At 41.7% G+C, this 27,485-nt stretch overlaps 1 protein-coding gene across 2 annotated transcripts in view; it reads right to left on the minus strand.

The window, feature by feature from the left end:
* PODXL (podocalyxin like) overlaps positions 1 to 27,485 on the minus strand; it is a 198,022-nt gene that overhangs the window by 43,296 nt on the left and 127,241 nt on the right. For both annotated transcript variants that reach the window (XM_069229310.1, XM_069229311.1), the window contains exons 4-5: positions 19,001 to 19,057; positions 12,948 to 13,022 (exon numbers count right to left, since the gene is read on the minus strand). In XM_069229310.1, the coding sequence (XP_069085411.1) occupies positions 12,948 to 13,022; positions 19,001 to 19,057 (132 nt within the window). The remainder of the gene's footprint in view (positions 1 to 12,947; positions 13,023 to 19,000; positions 19,058 to 27,485) is intronic.

Consider the following 27,485-nt stretch of genomic DNA (forward strand, 5'->3'; position numbering starts at 1 on the left):
ATCCCTTTTCCTGTCCACTTTTTGTTAATCTATGAGTACTCCTATTTGTTTATCTATGAGTACTCCTACTTGTGTAAATTTACAGCTTTCACTGATAAGCCTGCCCGTTGGTTGATATACCTACCACAGAAACTATGGTCAACTTAGGCATCAAAATTTCAAATCTTGAGGAAACTGGCTCAGATTGTTGAGGGCGGCAGAAGTGGGTTAATAGGTTTTGATATTAATAACATTGGCTAATAGTGCGTTTTGATCTGTTACTGTAAAACCTCCTCTTTTAACGTAAACGTGTGCAAAACATAGCAGTTAATATCATACACAGAGGTTTGGGGTGGGACTCTTCTTCATGTATCCATCTGACAGACAAGGAGGCCAAATTGGGGCCAGGTATCCAGCAAACAGAGAAGCTTTAAAGGGCATAAAGGCCTGTGCCCCTGACAACACAAATAGATTATTCTTTTATGAACTTCCAAGGTGTAGACAAATAACAACACACTACATGAATAAAACGTCTGTTTAGTTGAGGCCCGTTTTGGAGCGTGTATCATTCCATTATAATTATACTGCTGTTAAGTGCCCATGCAACAAGATTATTTTACTTGTATTATTAAGCTGTTATACCAATTCATTTGCCCTTCCATCAGGGGTTCCTTTGGTATGTAAATTGCTGCACATTCCTCAGAAGCAGATACCGACTTACCTCTGGTGTGGATTCTGAAAGATTAAACCTATGACGCGTGTCTTTTAACCCCACCAGTGGAGGTAGTGCTCGCTACTGCAGCCTGTCTGGTTGCTGATACACAGGAGTTTATTTGGAAAAGTCTATGTTGTATTAATTGACTACCCTTGAACTCTTGGCCATTCTTTAAAATATGTTGTGCCCTAGGGATCCAGGAGGGTTATTTCGGTTCTAAATTGAAGATTTTTAGATGGATCATTTAGGTTATTGACTCTGAAATGCCCCAAAACAACACACTTAGTCCAAGTCATTGACTGGTGTAGACTATTTTTTTTTGTTTAATGTTAGGCCATGCTATATCAGAACCATCTTCAATTATTTATATTTTAAACCTAAAACTCCCTTTCTTCAACCGTATATTCATTGGGTTGCCCGTTTTGATGAGTAGTTATTTTCACATTGTTAATTTCGCTCTCTCCTTGGACTGTTACTCACTATTTTGGAGAACTGGTTTGGCTGATTGTAATTTGAGTGGAATGTGTGATTTGTAGACATTTTCACTTGTCAGTAATCTGATTTCTTTTGTTTTTAAGAAGTATATTTATTTCTAGGCTTGTCCTTACAATGCTCACAATCCTTGGTCTCATCTATGTTCTTGAGGTTCTAACCCTGGCCACAAGAGTTGGAGTAGGGCACAAGGTGGGCAGCAATGATGCGGAATCCCAAACAGGAGGCTGCCCACAGAAAAATCCTTGTTATTATCAGAGTTTAATGTCAATACATTTGTATTCACTTAAGATGAAATAATCGACATGGAAGAATGGAAATGCAAGGATCAGTGACATTAAATCTCAAATTCAAATTTTATTTTTATTGATTTCGATCTCAACAGAGGCCAACAGTACAAAATGCAGTAAAATATCACCTGAAGAAAAAAGTAAAAGACATAACCATCTCTGCTGATGCCTATTGTTAATATAAAGGTAAAAACGTTTAAAAAATGTATACAGTAAATTACACGCAAATTCATCCGGAGGAGACTCTGCTAAAGCAATCAGGTCCTTAATTTTAATCACGCCATATTTAAAACACAAAAGTTTTATAAAATGGTTCCTAGCCACTCCCACTTTCCTACCGGGAGAGGTATATAAAACATGTTGAACATCTTGAATAACTCCCCGACAGAGATTACATATTCCTGCCTTGTCACTAGAGTTCTTCCAGTGACTTGTGACACTATTTAATGGTAGCAAGCCCAAGCGCAACATAGTTATACACCGCTGAATGCTATGGTCTAGTACAAACCCCAGATACTTTTGAGAACTTTGTTATACAAATGTATCTACAAGGGACCTATACATCACCAACTGGGAGCAATGCACAGTGTCCTGAGTAAAACTCAGTCTGGGTATCAAGTTTCTCAAAAACAACATTAAATGTGCCAGTGTCCATGATTTCAAGTAGGCGATAGAACATTGACATTTTTCTAGTGCAATCTCGAGATTACTATTAAATGTATATACCCTTCTATTCCCTTGAAAGGTTTCATCCCTCAAAAATGCTCTCAAAGAGCCTCCAGTCGCATGCAAGAGATTATATGCCCACCTAATGACATTTGCCAGAGATCTAGAATATGCAGTAGGCAAAGAATACTCAAGGCGTAATGCCTGTATAGGGGTGGCTTGTCTCAGGGATGTAATCTTGGAAAGACGCCTACCTTCAATTATATTTAAAACTGTCCATTTGCCAATGGAGATATATTCAAGAGCATACAAGAGATACAAGAGGATAGGAGGTATTTTAATCTGGTAAATATCAAGACAGACTTTAAAATGTCTCTTACCATAGGTGGAGTAAAATCTTTTTAGTGCACTTAACTTAAGTGGGAAGTAGCCTTAAGCCCTATGTGGGGAAAAATGAGAACTACATTCTAGAGTCTCCAAGAACACCCTCCCTAAGTAATTATATGTTTCAACCACTTCGACTGGTCTAACCCCTAGTCTCCATTTATGGGACAATACTATTTCCTCTCTCTGAGTGGTACTATTTTAATTTTAGAAAAAAGTTTTCTTCAGAATATTCAGACAACGCATCAATATTACGCTGAAGACCGATAGGCATTAAATCTAACCACGAGTTTTGTCTTGTCTGTGCAGATACAAAAACAGTCAAAGTGATCTGATTAGAGGTGCAAGAGGAGCAGTGAAAATATTCAATAATGTGATGATCAGCGAAGAAACTAGTGATAGCGCATATGAAAGAGAAGAGAAGGCTGACCTGGGGGAGGATTGAAACTGCCCTATGTCTGTCTCTAAGGAAAGTTGTAAACCAGTCAAGGTTGTGCTGTCTGGTGCTTATGTCTTATAGTATTTTTAATCATGGCTGGTGGTCTACAGTATTATAGACCGTACAGAGATTAAAAAAGGTCAAGACAATGTGCTTTCTTGATCCAGCAGTGTTACTGAAAATGGTGCCATCCATGAAGTAGATGGAATCCAGACTGAGCATGCTCCAGGTTGGTGAAAGATTACAGTAGACTTAACATTTGGATATTAGGGTTTCTATCTACGAATTGTAGCCTTATGAGGCAGCAGCAATAGAGGCTGAAATTCTAAAGAATTCCAAAAATCTGCACTGGACCTTTTGAATAGGGGAACACCGACTGGATGTTCAAAGGCTTATAGAATGCTGGTTGAGGGAAAGGAATGTTTGAGCATATGCTGAAAAGCAAGAGGTTAGAAAGTAAACAAAATAAGTTGTAATTTGTTACAATCACATATTTAAGCAGTTTCTTATAACTATCAGAGCATAATTTGTTCTCTGGAATGTGTGGTAGCATGTAGATAGTTTCCTGTGTTCTTGAAATGCATACACATTTTCAATAAATGCCTCCTTATTGGCTTAGGACTGATCTTTGAGGGAAATAAACTTCAAAAGAAGGGGAGCTTTGAAATGGCGTGTTTTTATCATAGTTGGATAGTGATGTCACAAATAGATAAAGTTTTTTAAATTATGCAAAATGCTTTTTATGTAGCTAAATCACGTTTCCTTGCATTATACAGTAATGTGCATAACTTATGTTATAACTGCAATTGAGCATGTGTCTTTAAGCTGCATTTTTAAGATTATTGTAAGACAAAACAGAAATAGAAAATTGAAAAATGTATTTAAAAATCGATACTTATAGAACAAAATAATAATCACAATACTAAATAATTAAGAAAACTATAAATTGCCTCAGGATAGTAATACAAAAAAGTTATTACAGTAGAAGCAATTCATTGATTTGATGAAAACAAAGTTAACATAAAAATAGCTAAAAGTGGTAATCTGTTTAAATATGATTTAAATAGTGTTTATGGTATTGCAATACTGAGGTTGCAAAACCAAGTGTAACAAAGCCAAGTCACCAGGAATGCACAGAAATTAAATTGTCATATTTTTGTTGGCTGTAAATGGTTTATTTTAAAAAGCAAAATAAAAAATGTTTCAATGGAGGTGGTTTGGTCGATCATTTTATGTTAATATTTCATTATTGGAAATAAAATTTGCTGTAAACTTAGAGACACACCTACCAAAGAATCAAATAATATAATTGAAAAGTAAAGGTTCTACTAACGATTAAACATTCTTCTTATTCATAGTATCAACATAAAGGTGGGTATAGCTATTAGATTTAAACAGAGTCCTAATTTGGCAGGAAATCCTGAAGGATCCACATACTATTGACAAGGGGACATATATAGTCAACCAATATAAAGCATAGACCAACTCTTTTTCAGAGTCCTTTTGCTGAAATTAACTTCCTGTTTTTAAAGATCAATGTAATTTTAATTGAACTTATTGTTTATTTTAGAAGTAATACCGCCATTTGGATTAAGAATTTACAATGTGAACTCCATTATTGAGGAAAGGAACTAATCAAAATAATACCATGCTGAACCCCAATAACTGCATTAATTAAAATTGTCTATAAAAACGGGAGGTGGTATCAACTATTTCTTTAGTTAGATAAAAAAAACACCTAACAGTACTTATATAAAAAATGTCACATCTGCACTTCGAATCCCATATTCAAATTAAAATCTTTAAGGGGGTTATCCAAGTGAACTGGAATGCTGAGAGCTCAATTGACAACAATGGAGCTGCAGTGATATATAAAAGCTGGTCCAGGCACTGCTGCTGTCCACATTACAATGTCTTAATCCACAAACTCGGCCTCTCTCTTTTCCCTGTCACTCCAAAATATATATTGATTGTTAGGGGAAAACAAAAGGCAGACCCTTTGCAGCAAGCATACAGGAGTGTCTCCCTCTGCCTCCTGTCATAGCTCACAGTGTCACTGGAACCTCTGAAAGAGGGAGGAAATTCTGCTTAGCTCATAGGTCTCCTTTGCTCAGCTGAATGAGAAAAAGCATGATCTGATATGCCGATTTGTTCAGATTTGGTATCTGCCATTAAGATCTTTGAGAATCTGGGAACTTTTTGGGGAACCAATAAAGAATTATACTATGTGATTTATGAATCATCAAAACATTTTTCTCCTTAAAGCCTTCAGTTGTCATTGAGTTTAGTAGTTTAAGTTAGTGTTTAATGGTACTCTGAGTTGATGGAGCTGTGTCTATCATTTAGTTGTCTGTTTAGAAAAAGGTCAAGTGCAAGGTTAAAATTAAAAAAAAGTCTTAAAGGATCTAACTCAATAACATAATTTCAGCAGTAACATTTTCATAAACAACATCAGATTTTTATGTACACATATTTATGAGATGTATTAGTCACTTGGTTTAGGTTTTGAAAGATTATACCATCCCTTGCTGAATCAATATTGATCTAAAGTTGTGACACTGGTACATTTGGGGGATAAACTTGCAATTCTATTTTTCTTGCACCAGGAAGGTAAAGAGAGAACAGCTCCTCCATATCCCGTTAGCATTGAACTGGACAATAACCTTGAAAGCTCAATAGTGGAAAAAAGACAAAAGGGATTAGCCTTGAAAAGGTAAAATTCCATCAATAACCAGCTGCTGCTCCCCTGCTAAGCCGGAGGAGTGTCGCCCTACTGGTTTTTCCAAAAAGGAAAAATAAAATGATAATGTATATTATGTTATTATCATTTTATTTTTCCTTTTAGGATGGGGCGGAGCTGGGCTGGAGAGTGGGGGTCAAAGGAATGCTATGTGCAGATAAAGGCCCTGATTTATACTTTTTGACGCAAACCTGCATTAGTGCAGGTTTGCGTCAAAATGTTTACCGCCAGCTAGCACCATGCCTGGGCGCCAGCCGGGCATCATATTTAAGGAATGACGCTAGCCTGCGGTAAGGCCCGATTAGTGTCAAAATAAATTATGCTAACCGGGCGGGAGAGGCGTAGGGGAAACAGGAGGTTGTGCGTCAAAGAATGGCGCTAGTCAGGTTAGAGTCAGAAAAATGACTCTAACCTGACTAGCGTCATTTTTTGATGCACAACCCCCATGGACATGACTCCTGTCTTAGCAAACACAGGAGTCAAGTCTCCCTGCCCAATGGTCATGCTCAGGGAACTTATGTCCCACTGGGCATGGCCATTGGGCCCACTGCCATGTAGGGGGGCCCGAGTTAGGCCCCTTTATGGCACTTTAAAAAAAAAAATCTTACCTGGGCTTACCTGGGATGGGTCCCCCCATCCTTAGGTGTCCTCCAGGTGTGGGTGGGGGTTTCCCTGGATGCAGGGAAGGGCACCTGTGGGATATTTCCATGGTCTGTGACCATGGAAAATGGCCCACAGGTCCCCTAAAACCTGCTGTGACCCAGGCGTTAAATAATGGTGCTAAATAGGCTTAGCGCCATTATTTAAGGCCCTCTTCCTCCCTTGCGTGATTTGATTTTTGCACAGGAGGATAGCTAAGGCTCAAAGGCCTTCGAGTCATTTTTTGCCCAGGCATCTCATTGAAGCAAGGTCGTTTTCCACAGGCAAAAAATGTCATTAACTCCAAAAGACACGTCTAGCGTCAAAGTATAAATATGGAGTTAAGTTTGCGCCAGATTTACGCAAAAAAATTGACGCAAATCCAGCGCAAACACAGTATAAATATGCCCCAAAGTGCACATGTCTGTTTGGCCGGCCGTGTTGGGCAAGCCATAAAGAAACGCACACTGTGCACATGCACAGGCTCCCACTCCCAGTCTGAGTGGCAAAGCAGGCCACTCAGACGAATCACAACACTGCTGTCAGAAGCGTGTGCAGTCGGGAAGAGGAAGAGGACGGAAGGGAGACTAATGTGTCTCCCCTCGAAGGTGAGTGTATTTATTTTTTTAAACACTCTCTCCCCTTTGTGCCCTGTTCTGCCCCACCACCGCTGTTCAGTGGCAGCTGCCACTGTCAATAACTACATAAAGGCTGTGGTTAGGTTGCGGAATCCATCTTTGTGGTGGGCCCTCCATCACTGCATAAATTCTGTGTTTAGATTGGTAACTCCAGCTTAATATCACTATTTATTTGCAAGAGCACCAGCAATGCATTAGGTTCAGTGAAAGATCTACCAAAATGTCTTTACAGATGGACTTTAATTGGTCAAAAAGACCATATTTAGGTTCCTCCTGCATGTTTGTATCACTCCAAATTCTTTCCTAACAATAATTTATTTATGGATATCTTTATTTAACTCTTATCACAGTAAGCTCTTGACGTTTCGATATGGTAATTACCACTTGCATCAAAGATGTAGGGTTTCTTCACCTGATTCCTTATTATCTTTCTTAAAAGAGACTTTTCTTTTCTCACTAACCTGAAACTACCAACAGGAAATGGTTCCAGACAATTGTGGGCTAAATAGCATCTGACAAAAATATTGTGTCCTAAACATTGTTTACCAAAATGTTGCCGTACGGAAGTTAAGAATAAAACATCTACACCCAATAGAACAAGGTTTTAGTGAACTTTATTTAAGATGTGATCTTTATGTCAGACAATGTTTTTGTCAGTGATATTCAGACATACAAGCACTTGGTCTGTTGTTTTATGGAGTATCAAGGACTAGGTTCATTATGTGAATTTAATCTGTTTAGATGAAGGCGGAGGTGGCTTGTTTACATTTATTAGTCGGGTGTGTCTTCTGGTGTGCTTGTAGGTGTGGACATACATATTAGCTTTTGTGAAGGATATTAACATTTAAAGTGAATAAAAAACAACAATCCATGTCTTTATGTTAGAAGATGTCTACTACTTTGGTGGATATAAACAATGGGGAGGTTAAAAAAACAATCCAGCTCCTGGCAAATAATCTGGAGCTGGTGACATTTAACATGGGGAGCAATTGTTACCACTATAGCTGGCTGTGATAAACATTACAACATTGCAGACCTTGCACAAACAGGTGTCCGTGCAGGGACCACCATTTCCCAGATCACTCTCAGCAACGGCCTTCCTACATTCACTTGTAAGGAGCCGAGAACCACCAACTGGCAGAACCTAGCTAAACGTTTAGTCATGAAAACAGAGTTAGAGGCTTGTGCTAAGACCATAGGTCGCAACGGAGCATGTGGAAACAGGGGAGACGGACCTCGCTAGATCAATAGCCTACCTCTGCTCATGAAATGTCATAAACATGTTGGCTAACATACTAGTGTAGCAATTGCCATTGAGAGATCACATAAGCCAAATGCGTCTTAGTGCCTTCACAGTCATAATCTGAGGTGCATCTTCTCAGGGTTTCATCTTGTACTGGTGCTACATAAAATATGACATTCTGGTGTATGTCACAAAAACATCCTTCAGATTAGAGCTACGAGATGCCTTATAAGTTACGACGCTGCAGCTATTTTATCACTGACTGACTAACATCCCTCTCTACGAGTGGAGCTCAATTACAGGTGGTACCACAATGAGTGGACACAAAAATGTAAGCTGTTAGCAGGTGCGGTGTTTGGACCATTCCGAATTGGTTAAATGGCAAGCCACTGAGGAAACTGTGCGCCTGGCGGGGAAGGCTGGAAGGGGCTGCAAATCCCTCAAATACATACGACATTGAAGCATTCTTACAAACACCCGACCCTCGCAGTGACATACAATTATCAGACGAATCTGCAAGGTCTGTAATACTCAAAACGTAAAATGTACACACAACACTGATTTAGTGCACACATCAAAAGCCTCCCTCACATAGCTGCTATTTAACACATTTTGCATTCAAATTACACATTGTTAGAACACACGTCGTAGGTAGAGAATACAATCCATACACGCAGAATACATAAAGAATAAATGTCTTATGCAAAGCACAAAAACATACATTTTTCAAAACAAACAACAAGCATTGTACACATAACATTCTATTTATAAACCTCCTGTGCGTAACACACAGGAAATTAACTTCACATAGCTAAAAAAAAAAACCTCATCTTAGAATACATACAACATTCGGATACCATACTTAAAAATGCACAGTTTTCAAGAGTTTTACCCTTCATATTGACCTATTCTTAAAATAAATTACGGTGTACAGTGCTCAATTGCCCTCTGCGGCCGGATCTGTGTTTTATAAAAACAAAATGCAAAATAAATACATCAGACGTACTGCTTAGCTTTCTCTCCATCAGCCTGTTAATGGAAACTAAACGGAAAACTCATCGTAAAGATTCTCAACCAGTAGCTCTTGCATTCATGGCTTACCTCCGTTGAATTAGCTGTAGGCGAAATAGCTCCAAGCAATTCCTCCAATTACTTGTCAGGTTTAAAGCAAGTTTTTACTTTGACCAGCAGGTGGCAGGAGTGAATCGTTTTTAAGTATGAAGAATATTGTTGAAATAAGAAACGTTTGTATCAAGACTTCTAGCCTGCGCGTTATTAGCTGAGACCCCAGTCAATGTTTCATTCCCTCTTCATTTGTTTAATTATTAGTAGTTTTATGAAGCGGAAGAAGCCTAATTGTTTTTCTCCATTTATATATTTGTTGGTAGTTTTTCCTAGCGGAACACAGCTCGGAGGCATCTTGTGTTTTACTGGCAAATGATAAAACATGGTGACTTATCCACAATGGTATTTTGGAGTATATAAGGTAGTACTCCTGTAGTACTCATTTATGTACTTCTACATGCCTTTGTGAATTGGACCCATAACATCTAGAACTGGACTGACCATGTACAATTAGTTTAAATAAAAAGGACTGTGACATTTTTGTACTTTTACTAGAGGGTGTTAACGTTTTGGGATAGATTCACAAAGGCATGTAAGGGTACTTAAAATAATACTTCAGTACCTCTACTTCTTGCACTCATAAATGCTTTTATGAAACGGAGCCTGAAAATTCGTTCTTTTGATAATGTTACAGAAAATAATAAAGGTACGTAACAGGGAGTGTTAATGATCACAAGTTTATTTGGTACCACACCAGTGGCGTAACATTAGCCCCCACAGTCCTTGCGGTGCGTAGGGGCCTGAGCTTTCAGGGGCCACTCCAGCGCAGCCCGCACTGCGCACAGACGACGGGCCCTGGCCTGAGAGCTCCCGACTGGGTCCGGGGGGTTGGCGAGGGCACCTCAATGTAGTTTCCAGGGGAGCCCCCTCAGGATTCCTTATGCCACTGTGCCACACATAAAGAAGGAACTCGCGTTGGAGTTAAGTGTAAAATCTTTAAGAAACTACAGCCTTATTAACACCTTATTGAAAGAATATATATATATATATATATATATATATATATATATATATATATTTATATATATATATATATATATATATATATATATATATATATATATCAATAGCTTTATCATACACTGGAATGTTGAGTAGATCAAAATACCTGTAATCATAGCCCGTGAATGAGTAGTCTAAAGGGGCATTCATGGGGTAATCTACTGGGCTTAATTTGTATGAAAATATAAGCACAGGGGCCCAGTGTTTTTTTGGGAGTCCTCAGCTGTCACTACTGAATGCCCGGGCTGTCTGTGTTTGCACTTCATGCCTCTCTCCTCAACCACCCTGCACTTCTCTGTTTATCTCACCGATGCAGGTTTTTCATCCCTCCTTTGTCTTGGTTTTGTGAGAGTGTGAATTTTCTAATATGTTCATTAATTTTTTTGGTGTAACTAAATGTATGATGAATTAACATGTAAAACGGGTGGCTTTTGAAAATGGTTGCCACAGTTCATTTTCTGTTCCTAACTGAGCAAAATTCTCAATAAACATTGTGGTTACTTTCCATAACTCAATGCTTACATAAAAGTGCATTTGGAGCTTTAGTAAATGTGTCCACAGCTACCCCTAGTGGGTTGCTGCATTATGTCTTACAAGGTCATGTTTTAACTGAGCATTGCATAAGTTGAATGTTCTATTGTTTCAGAATGTTACTAATACATGATTTTTCCTCTAGGGTGGAAGTGAAGTCGATACTGTAAAAGTTTCTTCCTGAAGAGAGGTGTTTGGACGGAGATGGTACAACGGAGCTACAGCTGAGATGGAAGAGGAAAGATACTGTTGAAGAAAATGGTCTAGTTGATGTAGTATTGTCGTATTTTCGGTTATCAATTTAGTTGTTGATTGGCTGAAAACTAACCACACCATAGACTGACCAATCATAAGCTTTTTAGAAATTAGTATAAGAACTTAGGTAGGATTCTCTAGAGCGCAGATGGCCAGAGTTCAGATGATTAGAGTCAATATGAGATTGCAGTTTCCGGGGGTTCCCGTAGCAGTGTGAGTTTAGCTGTTGTTAGGCCCAATTCTTCTGAAGACATAACTGATGGTGTCCCCTAGTTGAAGTAGACTGCTTGTTGCTATCAATTTTGGGGTAAAGTATGTCATTGTAATGTTATATGTGTCTCTGTTGCTTTCCTGGTACCAGCTGCAAGTTATGATCTGATTGCTACATATAAATATTTTTTTATTAACCCGAGTTAAATAGTTTTCCTAAATTTGTGTTACTAAATTCTTTTCACCTGAAGCCCAACATGTTGATGCTAATTTGTGGTTAGTGAGGGAATTAACTTGAAATGCTCATGACTTACATTGACATCTTTTGAGTGTTGCCATTATTACCAGTCTTGATATTATTAATAAGTGTAATTCTCTTGGAGATTATTTGTTTGGTTGTCTTAATTAAATTGAGATATATAAGACGTTCCAATAAACCGTTAATAATCTTATGTGCTTACCATTTATGTTGGAGAGTTATTTTAGTAACATTAGCATTGTTAATCCAGGGAAATACATTTTATAATTCTTCTTAATAAGCAGGTGTCGTTATTGACTGAGGTTTAATTTCATTGATTATGTTGATTATTATTGATGCGCACATTACTCATTGATGACATCCCCTCAAACCTATGTCGCTTCGATCCATCGTCCTCTAGCGCAGAATCCACTATTCAGTGTAAATAATAGCTTGGATTCCGTGGCGCTGCAGCAGTTTACTCCCTCTCTCTTCTTCCTTCTTTCTCATTTTTCTGCCTTTACCTCTCTTAGAGTTGTACAAATTAGGCATTGGGTAGTCAGGGCTGGCATCTTGTGCATTTATACTGCTGCTTGCAAAACATGCGGAAAGCTTAGTAACTCCTGCAATTATTCATGGTGCCCAGACCATGGACCAATCTTTCTGAAGATAGCAGATTGCTTTCGTTCAGAAGAGGTTTTAGGATTAGCAGACCTCACTCTCCAAATCCTATATGCAAATCAATAATTGCTATCCCTTTTATTTGTTTGTGTTCTAAGGTTACCAGACCCTACTGCCGAAATTGATTTTTGTTCTCACTGCTCTTTGTTACGGACAAGTTACAATGACCTCCTACTCTTTTCACTGTATTTTCTTATTAATTTTAAAAAGTCCCGCTGCCCACTAGGCTCATTTCTCTCCATATCTTCACTAAAATAAAATAAAGGAACCTGAATGTTGATCTTTTCAAATAAATTGTGCCTGCTGTTCTCTGCAGGTTTCACTTTGTGCTTGTTGTTAATCACTATTGATTAGGACACTGCAGCCTGAGGTTTTCAACGAAGAATTAAAAAGGTGCAATGGTCTGTAATCAGGGTAAATGTTGTGTGCTGTTACTTCTTGTGATATGCCTGCAAGTCAAAGGTCTTGTGATGTCACTCCAGCTAGCCCTATGGTTTTGATAAAATTATGCTACTGGCAGAATCTATATGACATGTCCTGCTTGTATGCATGCCTGAGGCGGGTGGGAAGGGGGGCTAAATTTTCCATGGGTTGAAGACATACTATCAGTGCTAGTGGTGATTACCATGCATCTTTCATGAACAACTTTACTATACAATAATGTTTAAATTCCTACTTACGCAAAGTGTTGTTTTTGGGTCCTTCGTCTCAAGTATCAGTGACTTATTGAATACAGCCTGGTTGAAACATGTCAGCTGAAAAATAAAAATAAATATAAATGGAAGTCAGTATTGCACTGCTTTCAGGCTTTCAGGCTCTCAGGCGGCGAGGCATCTCTCAGATCAATTCTGCACAGCGCTCTGTGCACACTGGAAGACCTCCTTCCTTTTCATATCAGACCTGCTTTTGACTTTTGATACATGGAAGTATGAGCTTGTTAAAATAAAGTAGGAAGCAGTCTGTTCTCTTACTTCTTAAAGGCAGTACAATATTTGCAGCCAGTACAATATCCTTCAGTTATAAGCAGTACTGTATCTATCTCTCCAGAATATCATGCTGTCCTTGAATTATGCAATATTTACAGAGGGTGCAATATCTTAATATCTACACACAGTGCCATAAGTATAGACAATACTATATCCATTGGCAGGACTATCTAAAGAAAATGTATACTCTATAGACAGTAAAGTGTTCTTGAATTAAGCAGCTACTTTTCATTCCGATGGCATTGGTAACAGCAGTTATCAGTCTCATTGGAATTGTGAGATTTGTGGAAACACGCCCGACCTCCGAGTGAAATAGCATGGCAAAATGTACATTTACTGGGGGATCGGTAAAAATAGGGTTTCCCTCAATAATTCCTAATTTCTACAGGAATTCTAAGAGTTCGGCTAAGGATCACTAATGATTCAGACCCCAGGAGTTAATGAAACGTAAGATTTTGCTAATTCTGGGGGTACGCATTAACACCCGCACATTCAGGCACTCATAACGAGGCCCCACGCAAAAAATACTACAGATAGAAATATATATGTATAAATAACCAAGAATTTTCACCACACTCCACAAAGTCTCAATAATGTGTATTTATTTTAAGTAACAACCACCTTTCTCAATAATGTGTATTTATTTTAAGTAACAACCACCAACGTGTTTCAAATCCCCATTGAGTCTTGTTCAAAGTGAATAAGTCCCTTTTCCCTTTTGCTATACTCAATATCACTACATCATGCACAATGCTTTATGGATATCGTAGTTTACATATATTACACATAAAATTAAAATTAGTGATTTTCTAATTTTGGTGGTTGTTACTTAAAATAAATACACATTATTGAGACTTCGTGGAGTGCGGTGAAAATTCTTGGTTATTTATACTTTTCGAGATTGGTCCTCTCTGTCACTGGGCACCGGCAGTGGAGTGTGCCGCCCAGCAACTCTTAGACCACTTTGTTCGATATATATATATATATTTGTGTGTGTATATAAATATATATATATATATTGCATACCCAGTCCCCTTTAGGCCTTGCTGCCACTCAGGGGTGTCACAAAGTGCCTGGAGCAGTCCCCGGCACAAAGAAATCCAAACGACTGCGTGCAGTAGGATGATATAAACCAGAAAATTATTTATTAATGTGCTTCCAGCCCCTCATATGTGTTTCAGCCCCACTGCCTTGATCACGCATAAAGGGCCAAACAATACCCAATATTTAAAGACACTAAAGTTTGTGCTTAAACATGAACATAAAAACAGGCCTGGCAGAGAAAACCCAGGGGCTTATTTACAAGGCCCTTGCACCACTTAGACATCCTTTTTTTAATGCTGTGACGGCTCAAAAACAACTCTAAGTCAACAAAGTGTCGCTAGAGGCCTCTAGCGTCACTTTTAACCACTGGGCACCAGCTACCGGCAATGATATGCAAGGTAGACGTTCCTGGCCAAAAAGCCAAGCAGAACTGACGCAGTGAAATTTACAACATTTCACTGTGTCATTCTGCGACTTTACTGTGTCAAACATATAATTTAACGCCTGTTCAGAGAAGGCATTAAATGAATGCTAGACCAGCAGTGCATTAGGTTGGCGCCAACAGATGCATTAGACTTTCTGATACATCTGTAAAAACGTGCCCTAAGAGACTCTGGCCCTCATTACAACTTTGACGGGCGGCGGAGGCCGCCCGCCAAAGTTGCGCCGCAGGAATACCGCACTGCGGTCTGAAGACCGCGGCCGGCATTCCAAGTTTTCCCCTGGGCTGGCGGGCGGCCGCCGAAAGGCCGCCCGCCAGCCCAGGGGAAAACGACCTTCCCACCATGAAGCCGGCTCGTAATCGAGCCGGCGGAGTGGGAAGGTGCGACGGGTGCTACTGCACCCGTCGCGTATTTCACTGTCTGCTATGCAGACAGTGAAATACAAGCGGGCCCTCTTACGGGGGCCCCTGCAGTGCCCATGCCATTGGCATGGGCACTGCAGGGGCCCCCAGGGGCCCCGCGACTCCCCCTCCCGCCATCCGGTTCCCGGCGGGAGAACCGCCAGGAACTGGATGGCGGGAGGGGGAGTCGGAATCCCCAGCAAGCTGCGCCGGCTTGGAGGATTCCTTGGGGGCAGCGGGAAACCGGCGGGAGACCGCCGGTTTCCCTTCTCTGACCGCGGCTAAGCCGCCGCGGTCAGAATGCCCCGCGGGGCACCGCCGGCCTGTCGGCGGTGCCACCGCGTCCCGCGGCCCTGGCGGTTACAAACCGCCAGGGTCGTAATGAGGGCCTCTGTATTGTAAATACAGCGCATCCATGGTGTCGTTAGGGAATCATTAGACAGTACAAGAAATCTGATGCATCGGAGCCGAGGCCAATGCATCAGTTTCTTGTAAATGAGGCCCAAGTGTGTTACACTGCAAGTGAATGATTCACCACCTTGGAATGGAGTTAAGCAAAGATAATATAACAAATCAAATTGCACATAAGTAAAGAGACAAAATACCTCATGCAACTGTAGATGTTGCAACTAAGACAAGATGCAAGGCTTTCATAACATCATACGTAATTGCACAATCCAATTCATGATAGCAGCACCCACAGTATACTGTGCAGGAAATATATGAACAAGTACAACTAGTATTGCTCATATACCCCCAAAGGACAATGTTGCCACAAACTTCTTAAATTTCTGTCACAAATGCCTATGTCTGCAGAAGTCTGAATTTACAGCGAGAAAATAAATATATACATTGCCTGTGTCAAAAGCTGTTGCATAGCTCACTTCACCTATTGCCATTACATGCAAATTTCAACTCATGTAAACCTCCTGTCATAACATGATCAAGGCTGTGGGGCCGAAATGCGTTGCAGGGGCTGGAAGCACTATAATAAATAATTTTCTGGTCTGTTTATATCATCCAGAGTGCATATGTCTCATATTGCACAGTCATACATGTATATTATACACACTAAAAGTGAAAAATGTTTTAATATCTAATAGAAAGTACAATGTGGTAATATCTGCACACAGTACAATAGCTATAGAACAGCGGTTCTCAACCTGTGGTCTGTGGACCCCAAGGGGCCTGTGACACATACCGAGGGGGTTTGCAGGCCTGGGCTGGCAGGCAGTTCTCCAGCTGGAGCCTCTCAACAGAAACACATGCATGTTTTTATAGTTATTACTTCATTTGTGCAGCAGTTTTTAAAAGCACTGCAAAGTTACTTGTACATCCAGCAGCTTTCGGGTAAAAATAAAAGCATCAACATAACTCTGGTGATGAATGTACCTGCTGGAGAGAGATGGGAGTGGCAGTTCTGACTCATCTAAGGTAGCACAGATGGTTAATATGCCTGCTGCAAAAAAACGTGTATCATGCAAAGAACAGTATTTTATGTGCGTAGCACACTGGGTACTGCTTTTGTCACAGCAATTCTTTTGTTACTGTGCAGTTCCTAAGTTACAATAGTAATCTAGCACAGGGAGCTATGAACTACTATCAAAGAGCTGAATGCAAACTGCATGGCACAAATTAGAAAGTTATGTTTTTTCCCCAGTCTTTTATTATCCTTAAGCTGCTAAACAAGGTTTGCTTGCGTAGAAATACATTCTTAATATTATGTAAAGTGCTCTGATACCCTACACTGGTATGAAAGGTTCTATAAAACATAATAATTACATGTGACAGAAAGTTTATGAGGAACTGAGAGGCCCTTGTGCTTTTACTTCCTTTCTTTACCACATATTTCTGCAAAAAAGCTTTCTCATATCCTATGAACCTAAAAAATAAAAACTGAAATCACTTGGGAAATGTAGAACCTGACCCGAGGATTCAGCTTTCGTAAATAAAACCAAGCGTTGTAAAGTTAGTCACTAAACATCCAGCGCCAACCTTCCCATTACAATTTTTCGATTTTTCCATATTTTTCATTATAAAAGAATTATATCTTTAGTAATTTACGTATTTGTTTGATGTGTACTTGTTTGTGTATTTTTTGCTAATTACTGTTGTAATGTTTGAAATTTAAATCATACAAATTGCTTGGGGGGAGTGGTAGTTCTCAGGAGTCAAAAGGTTGGGAACCACTGCTAAAGAGCATAGAAAGTCTATAACTTAGACACAAAAGGGCAGCACAAGAAACTCATATTTATGCGAATTACAATATCTACAGAATACAGAAAGTCTAAATCATGAAAATTCAAGGCAGCACAATATCTTAGTATTTATAGATATCATAATTGGTGCAGAAAGAACACTATCTTAAATTAGGATTAATGGTGGGCAAAGGGTTTACCTTCGTCCCTAAAAGTCGCCGACTTTTTATAACACTGCATTGGTGAAGCCAGACAAAGCGTTCTGATTTGGTATTCTGAAGAAGCAACGTTTTCCCACCTGAGGCCCTGCACAAATGCACGGTTTTCCCTGTCAGTATTTTCAGGCTTTGAAAGGTGGAACATCCTCTGGCTGAAAATTAGCCACTAGAAAAATATATGTATAGGAAGGCATAGATGATGGGGCGGGGTACGTAGTGGTGCTGGTGGTGTGGTTGAGGTCCCTGATGCATAGGCCCTGACCAGTCAAGCAGGGGATATACTGTAATATAACGAAACCCATGAGAAATGAAGAATTACTGGGGAAATCAGGACTACCGCACCCCTTTAATATAATAATTCCCGTTTTCCCCATGGATGCCATCCAGAAGTTTTTCATGCTTTTGGCAGATGATGTGTGTGGGTGGAACACTCCCAACCTGCGATGTTTCCGCTAGACTTATCATCACATTGGGGCCAGTAAAGAAGGTGAACACCACCATGGTGTTTAAGGAACACTCCTAATGAAGGCCTTAATGTATAATGGACTAGGGCCGTTTAACGGGGAACAACCACTCCTTTTCATCCAAGTTGCTGTTGTGTAACGAGTCTAATCTTTTTATCTACAATCCTAAGGGACTGTCACTGGTATTATTTAATTCTTTCCTACAACTTGTTCTTTCCTACAACACCGAGAATGTGTTGTAAGAGAGTTAACTCAGTTGAAGCATTTGATCGCTGTTCACTGTGCATTTGGATGTATTTAAAAGAGGAACTCCCACAGAAAAAGTCTTCGTTACTCAGCTTTAGTAAGGTTCTAGGTAGTAGCTTTTGAAGATTGGATTGAAGAATGCTGCTCAGCACCTTCTTGTCCCTGGGGCTCCTCTCCAAGGTAATCTCACCAGATGCAGTGGCACCTGTCATAGTGGCAAAACATTTGCCCCCGAACACCCTGCGGTGTTGGGGGGAGCCCGAGCTCCAGGGAGCCTCCTCGGCGCTGCTGGCACTGTGCACAAGCGGCGGGCCGTACCCTGGGAGCTCCTGACAGGGTGGGTGTGGAAGCCTCCATGTCCTTTGCCAAGGCCCCTCCTCAAGTTTCCTTACGCCAATGACCTGTTGCCGGCCACCAGTGAAGGAGTAGGCATGTTCTTGCCAATGTGAACCATGAGCGGGTCCTGGAGCACTGTTATGGATATCACTGGAGAGGATGCTGCGAAGTTTAGATTACAAGATGGCGGGAAGCAGCAGCCATTCACCTCATCTCCCTGGCCCACAACAATGGTCTCCACGTGGGATTGCATTGTTGGTGCTTTATGTGGCATCACCCTTTCACCTATGTTCACTATGGTTGCTAAGGATTGCCGAATGAAACAGTTGGTTCTGGCTAGGATGAAATTTAATACAGGAACAAAAAAACAAAAAAAGTAAGTAGAGTGACACGTTACCTTAATCCCAGGAAAAGTATGTGTGATTGGTCCTGCACTGGGAACAGAGTCCGAGGCCTGTGAAAAATAAAGGAAACATATGTTACTGGGTTGGTGAATCACTGCCATGTGCATATTACACCAGGTAAGTGGTGGACGTGCACTTCTGCTTTCTGCATGGATGACAATAGTCACTTTCACAGGTGCAACATTAACATCACCGTAGATTAAAGCTCATCTTTACAAACTAGTGGGGAACACACAAATCCGCTAGAACTGGACCAAATTAAACTAATATATTTCAATAATGATATTAATTTAGTAACTTAGAGCTAGCGTTCATACCGATGCTTCACGGATTGTATGAAACTTCACTTTACATTTTTGAACGTAAGAGTAAATTATGTTGTTGGGTGCCATTTAACAAAAACCATATCCATGGCATTCATATATTTTATAACATCAGTCGCTTTGTGTGCCTCTTAAATTATTTAAATGTGTTTTTCCTATATGAATAAAATGTATCCCTAAGAAGTGAAAATATTTTCAGGCATTTGTATGGTGTGTGTTTTAGAATATATTTGGTTGTGCACTAGAGACATAAAACAGCACAGATGGAAACAAATATAGGTGGGGAGTTGGTGCAATTAGTCTGCACTTTTATTTTTTTTTGCAAATAAGGCACAACTTTCCAAACAATACCTCATATTTCCGCATATCAGTAAGTGGATACTCCGTTCTACTTTTGGCCACAGAGGAAAATAGAAGCTTTATGTAGATGAGTGACCTGCATGCAGGGAGTTGTCTAGATTACATATCAGTATTACACATTTCACTCTGCCTTATTACAATATTTTCGGTGAGATGCTAGTCAGGTGGCAACTACGACCAAAGCAGGAAGCCTTGCTGCTGTTGTGGTTATTAAATCATGAGATCGGCGTGCGTACCTTTGCATTTTAAAGCACAAATTTACATCAATTGTTTTACAATCCAAAAAATCTGTATGAAACATTTCTAGTCTGCCGCTCTGTTTTACGCTTCCCCGGAGTATTCAGGATCCCCCTCCAAAGATAACCTACAAATGTTTCTATACTAATGGATTTTTAGCATAATTACTCTTAACTGTGGCTAAAGAGCAATTCTTATTACACGAAGTTAAGAAAAATCTAGTTACACAATTTCACACGGCCCACCATTTTTAAAAATGTATGCAGCATATTTTTTTACTCCATTATTTCCTTGTGTCATGACTGAGTTTCTCTAATTGGCGAAGAAGGTGGAAATCAAGCCTCAACCTCATAGCCAGAGACACCAGAAATAGACACACCAAAAAGGTTCATACACAAAATGCACATCTTCAAATACATACTTCTCACGGGATCAGACTGGCAACACTAATTGTACATGCTGAGATGACAAAAGCAGTGATGCTATCTTAAGGAAACCAGACAATAGATGCTGGAATACCTCCACACATGCCATAAAACATCCTCTAACTTAGCATGAACTGTCTCTCAAATTCCATAACATACCTAATGGATGCATTAATTTTATCCAAAACTTCAGCTGGCCAATTCCTGAATGTAGAAAAATCCCCTCTTTCTGACATGGTTACCCCCATTTTTAGGGTCGAGCCTGCGCCGCATGCGCTCGCGCATGCGTATCGCTGGCGAGAAGCTGTAGGTATTCGAAAAGGGCTCGGAGCCCCGTTGACATCACGTCAGTGTCTTTCATTGGCAAGTTGGCTTGCCTGTTAGAATCAGCTTCTTTTGATTAGTGGAAGGCACGCATACGTCATGACTTTTCCGATGGTTAGTCCTCCTCGAGCGCAGCGACCAAGTACAGAAAACATGCGAGGCTCGCTGGGTTTGTGGACTACTTTTTCTCTATTTTCGCAGCGCGATCTCGCTGGGTAGAAATTGAGCGATTCGCATACTATTGACCTTGTTACACAGTTAATTGCACTTTTGTCGGTTACGTTCATAATTGCACTTTTGCCGATAGGTATTATTACGTGTGAACTATAGCACGCGATCGCGCTGTTTTTTTCTTTTAATGCAAGAAATATCCGGTTGGGAGTTTACAACTGTGAACAGCTGTAACTCTGACAAATGTGAGACCCTAGTGCATTGCAAATGATTGTTTTGCTTGATGTCAGTGTACTTAGACTGTTTTAACTGGAGCCCTGCTAGTTAGGACCCTAGTGATTGTGCTCTCTCCTCTAAATTTGGTTGTCTTGGTACTTTTTACACCCCACAGATAGCATACAGGTGTACCCCTCTAAGTCCCTGGTAGATAGTACTTAGATACCCAGGGCATTGGTACACAAGGGGTCCCCCATGGGCTGCAACATGTATTATGCCACCCATGGGAGGCCATGCAAACTGTGTCTGCAGGCCTGCCATTTGCAGCCTACGTGAAAAGGTGCACGCATCCTTTCACTACTAGTCACTACACCAGGTCACTGTAAGTCACCCCTATGGTATGCCCTTTCAGCCCAAAGGGCAGGGTGCAGGTCCCTGTGTGTGTGGGCACCCCTACATGAGCAGAGGTGAACCTACGAACTCCAGTTCCAATTCACTTGACTTCGTTAGTGAGGGGAAGCCATTTTAGCTATATACTGGCCACTGGTCACTACCTGTGGTCCAGCTACATAACAGTCTCTCCAAATCTTGGCATGTTTGGTATCAAACGTGTCGGAATCATACCATAATACTGATTCCAGTACTAGTGGCATGCTTCCATGCACCTTGAGGGTTCTTTAGAGGATCCCCCAGATCCGCTTCTACGAATCTTCCAGAGTCTGCCGGGCAGCCCGTGCTGCTGCAGCCCCTCAGAAATGATTCTGACCTGCTGATTGACCAGCTCAAGCAAGGCACAGCAGAACAAAGAATCTCCTGTAGGAGAGGGGTGTAACCTTATCTCCTTTAGAAATAGGTGTTACTGGGCTGTGTAGGGACTGCTTTGATCGTCACATTTGTTGCCCTCATTGCATAATACGGTTTGCACCAGTCCAGGGACCACTGGTCCTTGCTCTGGCGCGAAACACACAAAGGAAAGTGGAGTGGCGACTCCTCTGTCCAGCTCCAACCCTAGGTGGAATGCGAGAATGGGTCCCCCACCAGAGGATATGGTGTAGTTAGCCAAGGGCTGGGAGAGTAAGGAACCCCAAGAAGTGAGGATCTAGAAGACCCTCAGTGACCCGTAGATCAGAGGTACATTATCTGGTTGTCCCACAGGCTAACATGGGGACTTAGGATTGAAACAATGCAAGAACAGGATTGGACCGGTAGAACCCAATGGTGGCTTCCAGATGAAGAGGACCTGTAAAAGAAGGGGTCAGAGCCAGTCCATGCAGGAGTGTCCAGGTGGGGCAAAAGGTAATGCCCAACCTTCTGTCAGTGAAGATCTGGAATGACGGTGATGGGTGAAGCCCAGCAGTGGAGTCCAGGAGCTGCAGAGGAGTCCCTGAAGTCATTAGTGAGCTGTCCCTCGATGGTTGGCGGATTGCAGATGGATCAGTGGTCGGAAGGACCTCCAACAAGCACAAGCAAATTGGAGCTGATAAGTATTTGCAGGGCTGAAGAGGATGAGCAAGGTCCTAGGGACTCAACTCTTGGAGGAGAGTCTCGGCTGACCCAAAGAAGACAAGACAGCCAGCAGAAGTAGTTGGAGCCTCCAAAAGCAACCCACTGGCAGCAGGCACGGTAAGTCGCTGGAAGGCCCAAGCAGCACACATGAAGAGGAGTCGCACATCGCTGGAGCAACAGAGGGCAGACTGTACTTGCACAGATAGAGTGCTGGGGGCCGGGTTACTTGGAGCCTGAAGGTCCCTAGGAGCAGAAGTCAACAAGCCTTGGTTGCTGAAACAGTTGCGGTGCACAGGGATTCTGTCCAAAGGCTCACCGACTCCCTACTTGGATAGAAGGCCGAGAAGACCCAGGGGACCCCTCAGAACTACCACCTGTGTTGGAGAATCTTCGTATGTCCAGAGGACAGCAGATTTCAGCAGCTGTACATCATTGCTGTAGGTGACTGCAGATGCAGGGGAATGACTCTTTCACTCCAAAGAAGATTCCTTCTTGCTTCTTTGGTGCATCTGAAGTCTTGCTAAACCCAGAGGATGCACAGCCATGGAAATGTTGCAAAGCACTGACAGGAGCCGCAGAAACAATGTTGCAAGGCGAGGTTGTCCTGGTGCTGTAGTCTTGTTTGGGTCCTGTGAAGTCCACCAGCGGTTCCAGTGGCCAGGAGCAGAAGAGGTCATTGCAAAGGAGTCCTGGTAAAGTCTTGCCTGCCATATCTGGGGACCCACCTGTCACTTGCCTAACCTGACCTCTCAGATGCTCCCAGGAGTCTCTGCCCATCTTGGTTTCAAGATGGCAGAATCAAGTGGCCACTAGAAGGTGCTCTGGGCACCACCCCTGAGGTGGTGATGGACAGGGGTGTGGTCACTCCCCTTTCCTTTGTGTAGTTTCACGCTAGAGCAGAGACCAGAGGTCTCTGCACTGGTGCAAACTGGATTATGCAAGGAGGGCACCAAATTTGCCCTTCAAAACAAGCTGGGGGTGTGGGGAGGCAACCCCTCCCAAACCTTGTACCACCTATTTCCAAGGGAGAGGGGGTTACATCCCTCTCTCACAGTAAATCCTTTGTTCTTCCTTCCCCTGCTTGAGCTGGTCAAGCAGCAGGAGAGCAAAATCCTGTCTGAGGGGCTGCAGCAGCATGGGCTGCTTGCAGACCCTAGAAGACTGGTAGGAGCAATAGTGGGGGATCCTCTAAGGAACCCCAGAGTGCATTGAATCATGCCACCAACACTGGCATCAGTATTGGAGTATGATTCCGACATCTTTGATACCAAACATGCCTAGGTTCAGAGTTACCATTATGTAGCTGGACCATAGGTAGTGATCTATGGCCAGTACATAGCTAAAATAGCTTTCCCGCACTTATGAAGTCCAGGGAATTGGAACTGGAGTTTGTAGTGGCACCACTGCTCATGCAGGGGTGCCCACACACCCAGGCACTTGCACCCCACCCTTAGGACTGCAAAGGCCTACCACAGTGGTGACTTACAGTGAACTGATGTAGTGACCAGCAGTGAAAGGGTGCATGCACTCTTTCACGCAGGCTGCAAATGGCAGGCCTGCAGACACTGTTTGCATGGGCTCCGATGGATGGCATAATACATGCTGCAGCCCATGGGGGACCCCTGGTGTACCAAATCCCTGGGTACCTAAGTACCATATACTAGGGACTAACAGGGGTACACCAGTATGCCAATCGGGGGAAGTAAAGGGAACCAGAACAACCAAATATAGAGGAGAGAGCACAATCACTGGGGTCTTGGTTAGCTGGATCCCCGTGAAAACAGTCTAAGCACACTGACAACAGGCAAAAAGTGGGGGTAACCATGCCAAAAAGAGTGACTTTCCTACAACCACCAGGGCATAGCACATCCTGACGATGCAGAGTCTTCTCTAAGCAAAAGCAACTGCTGAAATGGACAGTGAGACTGGCACAGAAGATCCGCCTGGACTGCTCCAGCAGACACATTAGCTGTCAGAGTAACTTTTTTCTAATCACTAACAAAAGACATTTTTTCTGCATATTTCATTCCTAGTTCCCTTAAATTTAGTGAATACTCTTTAGTTTAGATAGCGGATCAGTGTCCAGATCAGATTTAGGGACTAGACTGCACATGGCAGTGAATGCAAAGCAACGTTTTACGATAATGTTACTACGAACACAAATGCCTTAGTTATTCTGAACATGGAACAGACAACACATATTCCAAATCTGCAGTGTTAAATCAATAATAAATGTGTTGATGACATTCATTGTTTTCGGGGGAGGTCGACAATTTGATTCTAGATTAATGCGATATTATGATATAAAGGAAATAAAAAATAACGTGAATAACAGGGAATCTGTTCACAGTACAATGTCCCACTCTGTGCAAGGCAAAACCCAAGCAGCTAAAAAAATACATAAACAGCTGTTTGAGGACATTAATATGTACCTACAAAATGATGCTTCAGAAAGCCATACATAGACCCTTTCATCCACAGATTTGCTCTGTTAAGTCATTCGCCCTTGTGTGAAGCAGAATATAACTATTTGCACAAAAACCTTCACGATACAGCTGCTCATCGGGTGAAGGCAGGCGATGTCTTTCTCTTGTTTTTCTTCGAGGTCGTTGCCGGGTGACTAAAAATGTATTGTGCATATCATTCTCTCTACTATTTAGACTGAAAGTGTGTAGTTGATATACAAAGCCTACCTGCCAGCGCAAGATAAGCCCCATTTCACCGTGTATCTACAACAAAAGTGTGCCAGAGGCGCAGCCCATCAGAAGGAGACAAACGGCCTTTGCACTTAGACAGCAGATAAGAAAAGCAGAGTGGTCAAGATCCCTTGAGTGCACAAGACCATGAGTCCAGTGCCCACTTGTTGGACCTGTCATCCTTTGGGGGGTCTTACCCCAAACCTTTTGCCTGCTTGCCTCATATTGTTGCTGATTCTTTTCGTTGGCTTTAGGATTCTGAGTACTTTACCACTGATGACCAGTGCTAAAGTGCATGTGCTTCGCCCCTACACATGGTAACATTGGTGAATACACAATTGGCATATTTAATGTACTTATAAGTCTCTTATAAAGCAGTATACCATGTACCCAGGGCCTATAAATTAAATAATATCAATGGGCCTATAGCACTGATTGTGCCACCCACGCAAGTAGCCTTTCAAACCTGTCTCAGGCCTGGAATTGCACGGTCTCTGTGTGTATTTTACTGCAAGTTGGACTTGGCATTTAAACCCCTTGACAAGCCTTAAACTCCTCTTTTATTACACATAGGTCACCCGTAAAGTAGGCCTTAGATAGCCCATAGGGCCGGGTGCTGTGTAAGTAAAAAGTAGGACATGTACTTTTAAGTGTTACATGTCCTAGTAGTGAAAACTCCCAAAGTCGTTTTTCACTACTGTGAGGCCAACTCCTCTCATAAGGTACAACTGGGAATTCCTTAATACACATGTGTGCTGTAATTCCTGATTAGAAAGTAGTAGTTAAGTCATGTTTCATATTTTTGGAATGGTAATGATAAATCCTTTTTACTGATAAAGTCGGATTTAACATTACTATTTTAGAAATGACACTTTTAGAAAGGGGACATTTCTCTGCTCTTACTGCTCTGTGTGCCTTGCAGCCTGTCTCCAATATATGTCTGGGGCGGGTGACAGCTACGCTTTGTGCATTTCCTCTAGACAGCCACAAACACAGGAAGGGTAGATGTGTCTGAGGACTCATCTGCATTCTGATGGCTATTGCTGGGCAGGAGGGGTGGAGGGGAACCAGGGTTGTAGCTTGGTCATTAAGATTGAGGGGGTGTGAGGTTAAGATTTCCCAACAATCACGCTGGCATGTAATATTAAAATAGATTACACGACAAGCAGGGCACATGAGAGGGGCAGTAGAAAGGGAGACTTATATGGATTGGTAGGAGTACTAAGTGAAAGAAAACACAATCTTTTGTAAAATGACTAACATTTTTGAAGACTTCAAATCAGAGAGGGAGACAGTGTATGTACGTTTTTGTCTGTGTGTATGTAACAATTTCTGGTGAAATCTGACAGACTCCTCACCATACCTGACTGAAAGCACATGTACCTAACTATTTACCAGAAAATACATTCATTAGGGGGATGTAACACCCCAAACACCCCCACTGAAGCTGCATCCCAGAGGGGAACACAGACTTAACACCTGAATAGGGAGTGCTTTTCTCCCCATTCACGGTTGATTACTCCCTACTGATAGGCTGGGCCAGGGCTAGAAAGAAAGGACGTCTGCACGCTTTAAAGACCCTTCTTTGAAGTCACCCCCACTTGAAAGGCACTTTTGGGTATAAGTACTGGGTCTCTGACTGCACTAAATCAGACACTTCTGGACCTACTACTGGACTCTGTCAGAAGAAATGCTGTGCTGCTTGACCGACTCATCTGCTGGACTGCTGGACCTGGAAGACCTGCTTTTCTCTTGTGTTGCTCTACTGCTTGCTGGACTCTGACTCTACTGAAGGATGGCTGTACTGCCTTCTACCTGAAGTGTGCTCAAGGGCTTGTTGGCTTGCCTCCTTTGGCTTGAGACTCGGGGATATCAAAGTCTCTACCCCTCTTGCCTCTAAGTGCTAGAACTTTTTTATTCTTTAAAAATTCCTAACTTGACTTCTACTTATTGCCTTTGTCATTTGGTCTTGATTTATTCATAAAATTATTGTCTATTTTTCTAAACCTGTGGAGACCCTATTTGTGGTGTTTTAATTGTGTTAGTGTGTGTATGTGTTGCACAAATACTTCACACATTGCCTCTTTAGATAAGCCTGACTTCTTTGTGCCAAGCAACCACAAGCTACCAGACACCCCATTTCTAACACCACCCAACCCTCTGTATCTATTGTGACAAAACCAGGCCCACTCACAGGTACTACGGTTCTAGTTGAAAGCG

Source organism: Pleurodeles waltl, chromosome 4_1, assembly GCF_031143425.1.
Source record: "Pleurodeles waltl isolate 20211129_DDA chromosome 4_1, aPleWal1.hap1.20221129, whole genome shotgun sequence".
Taxonomy (NCBI): Eukaryota; Metazoa; Chordata; class Amphibia; order Caudata; family Salamandridae; genus Pleurodeles; species Pleurodeles waltl.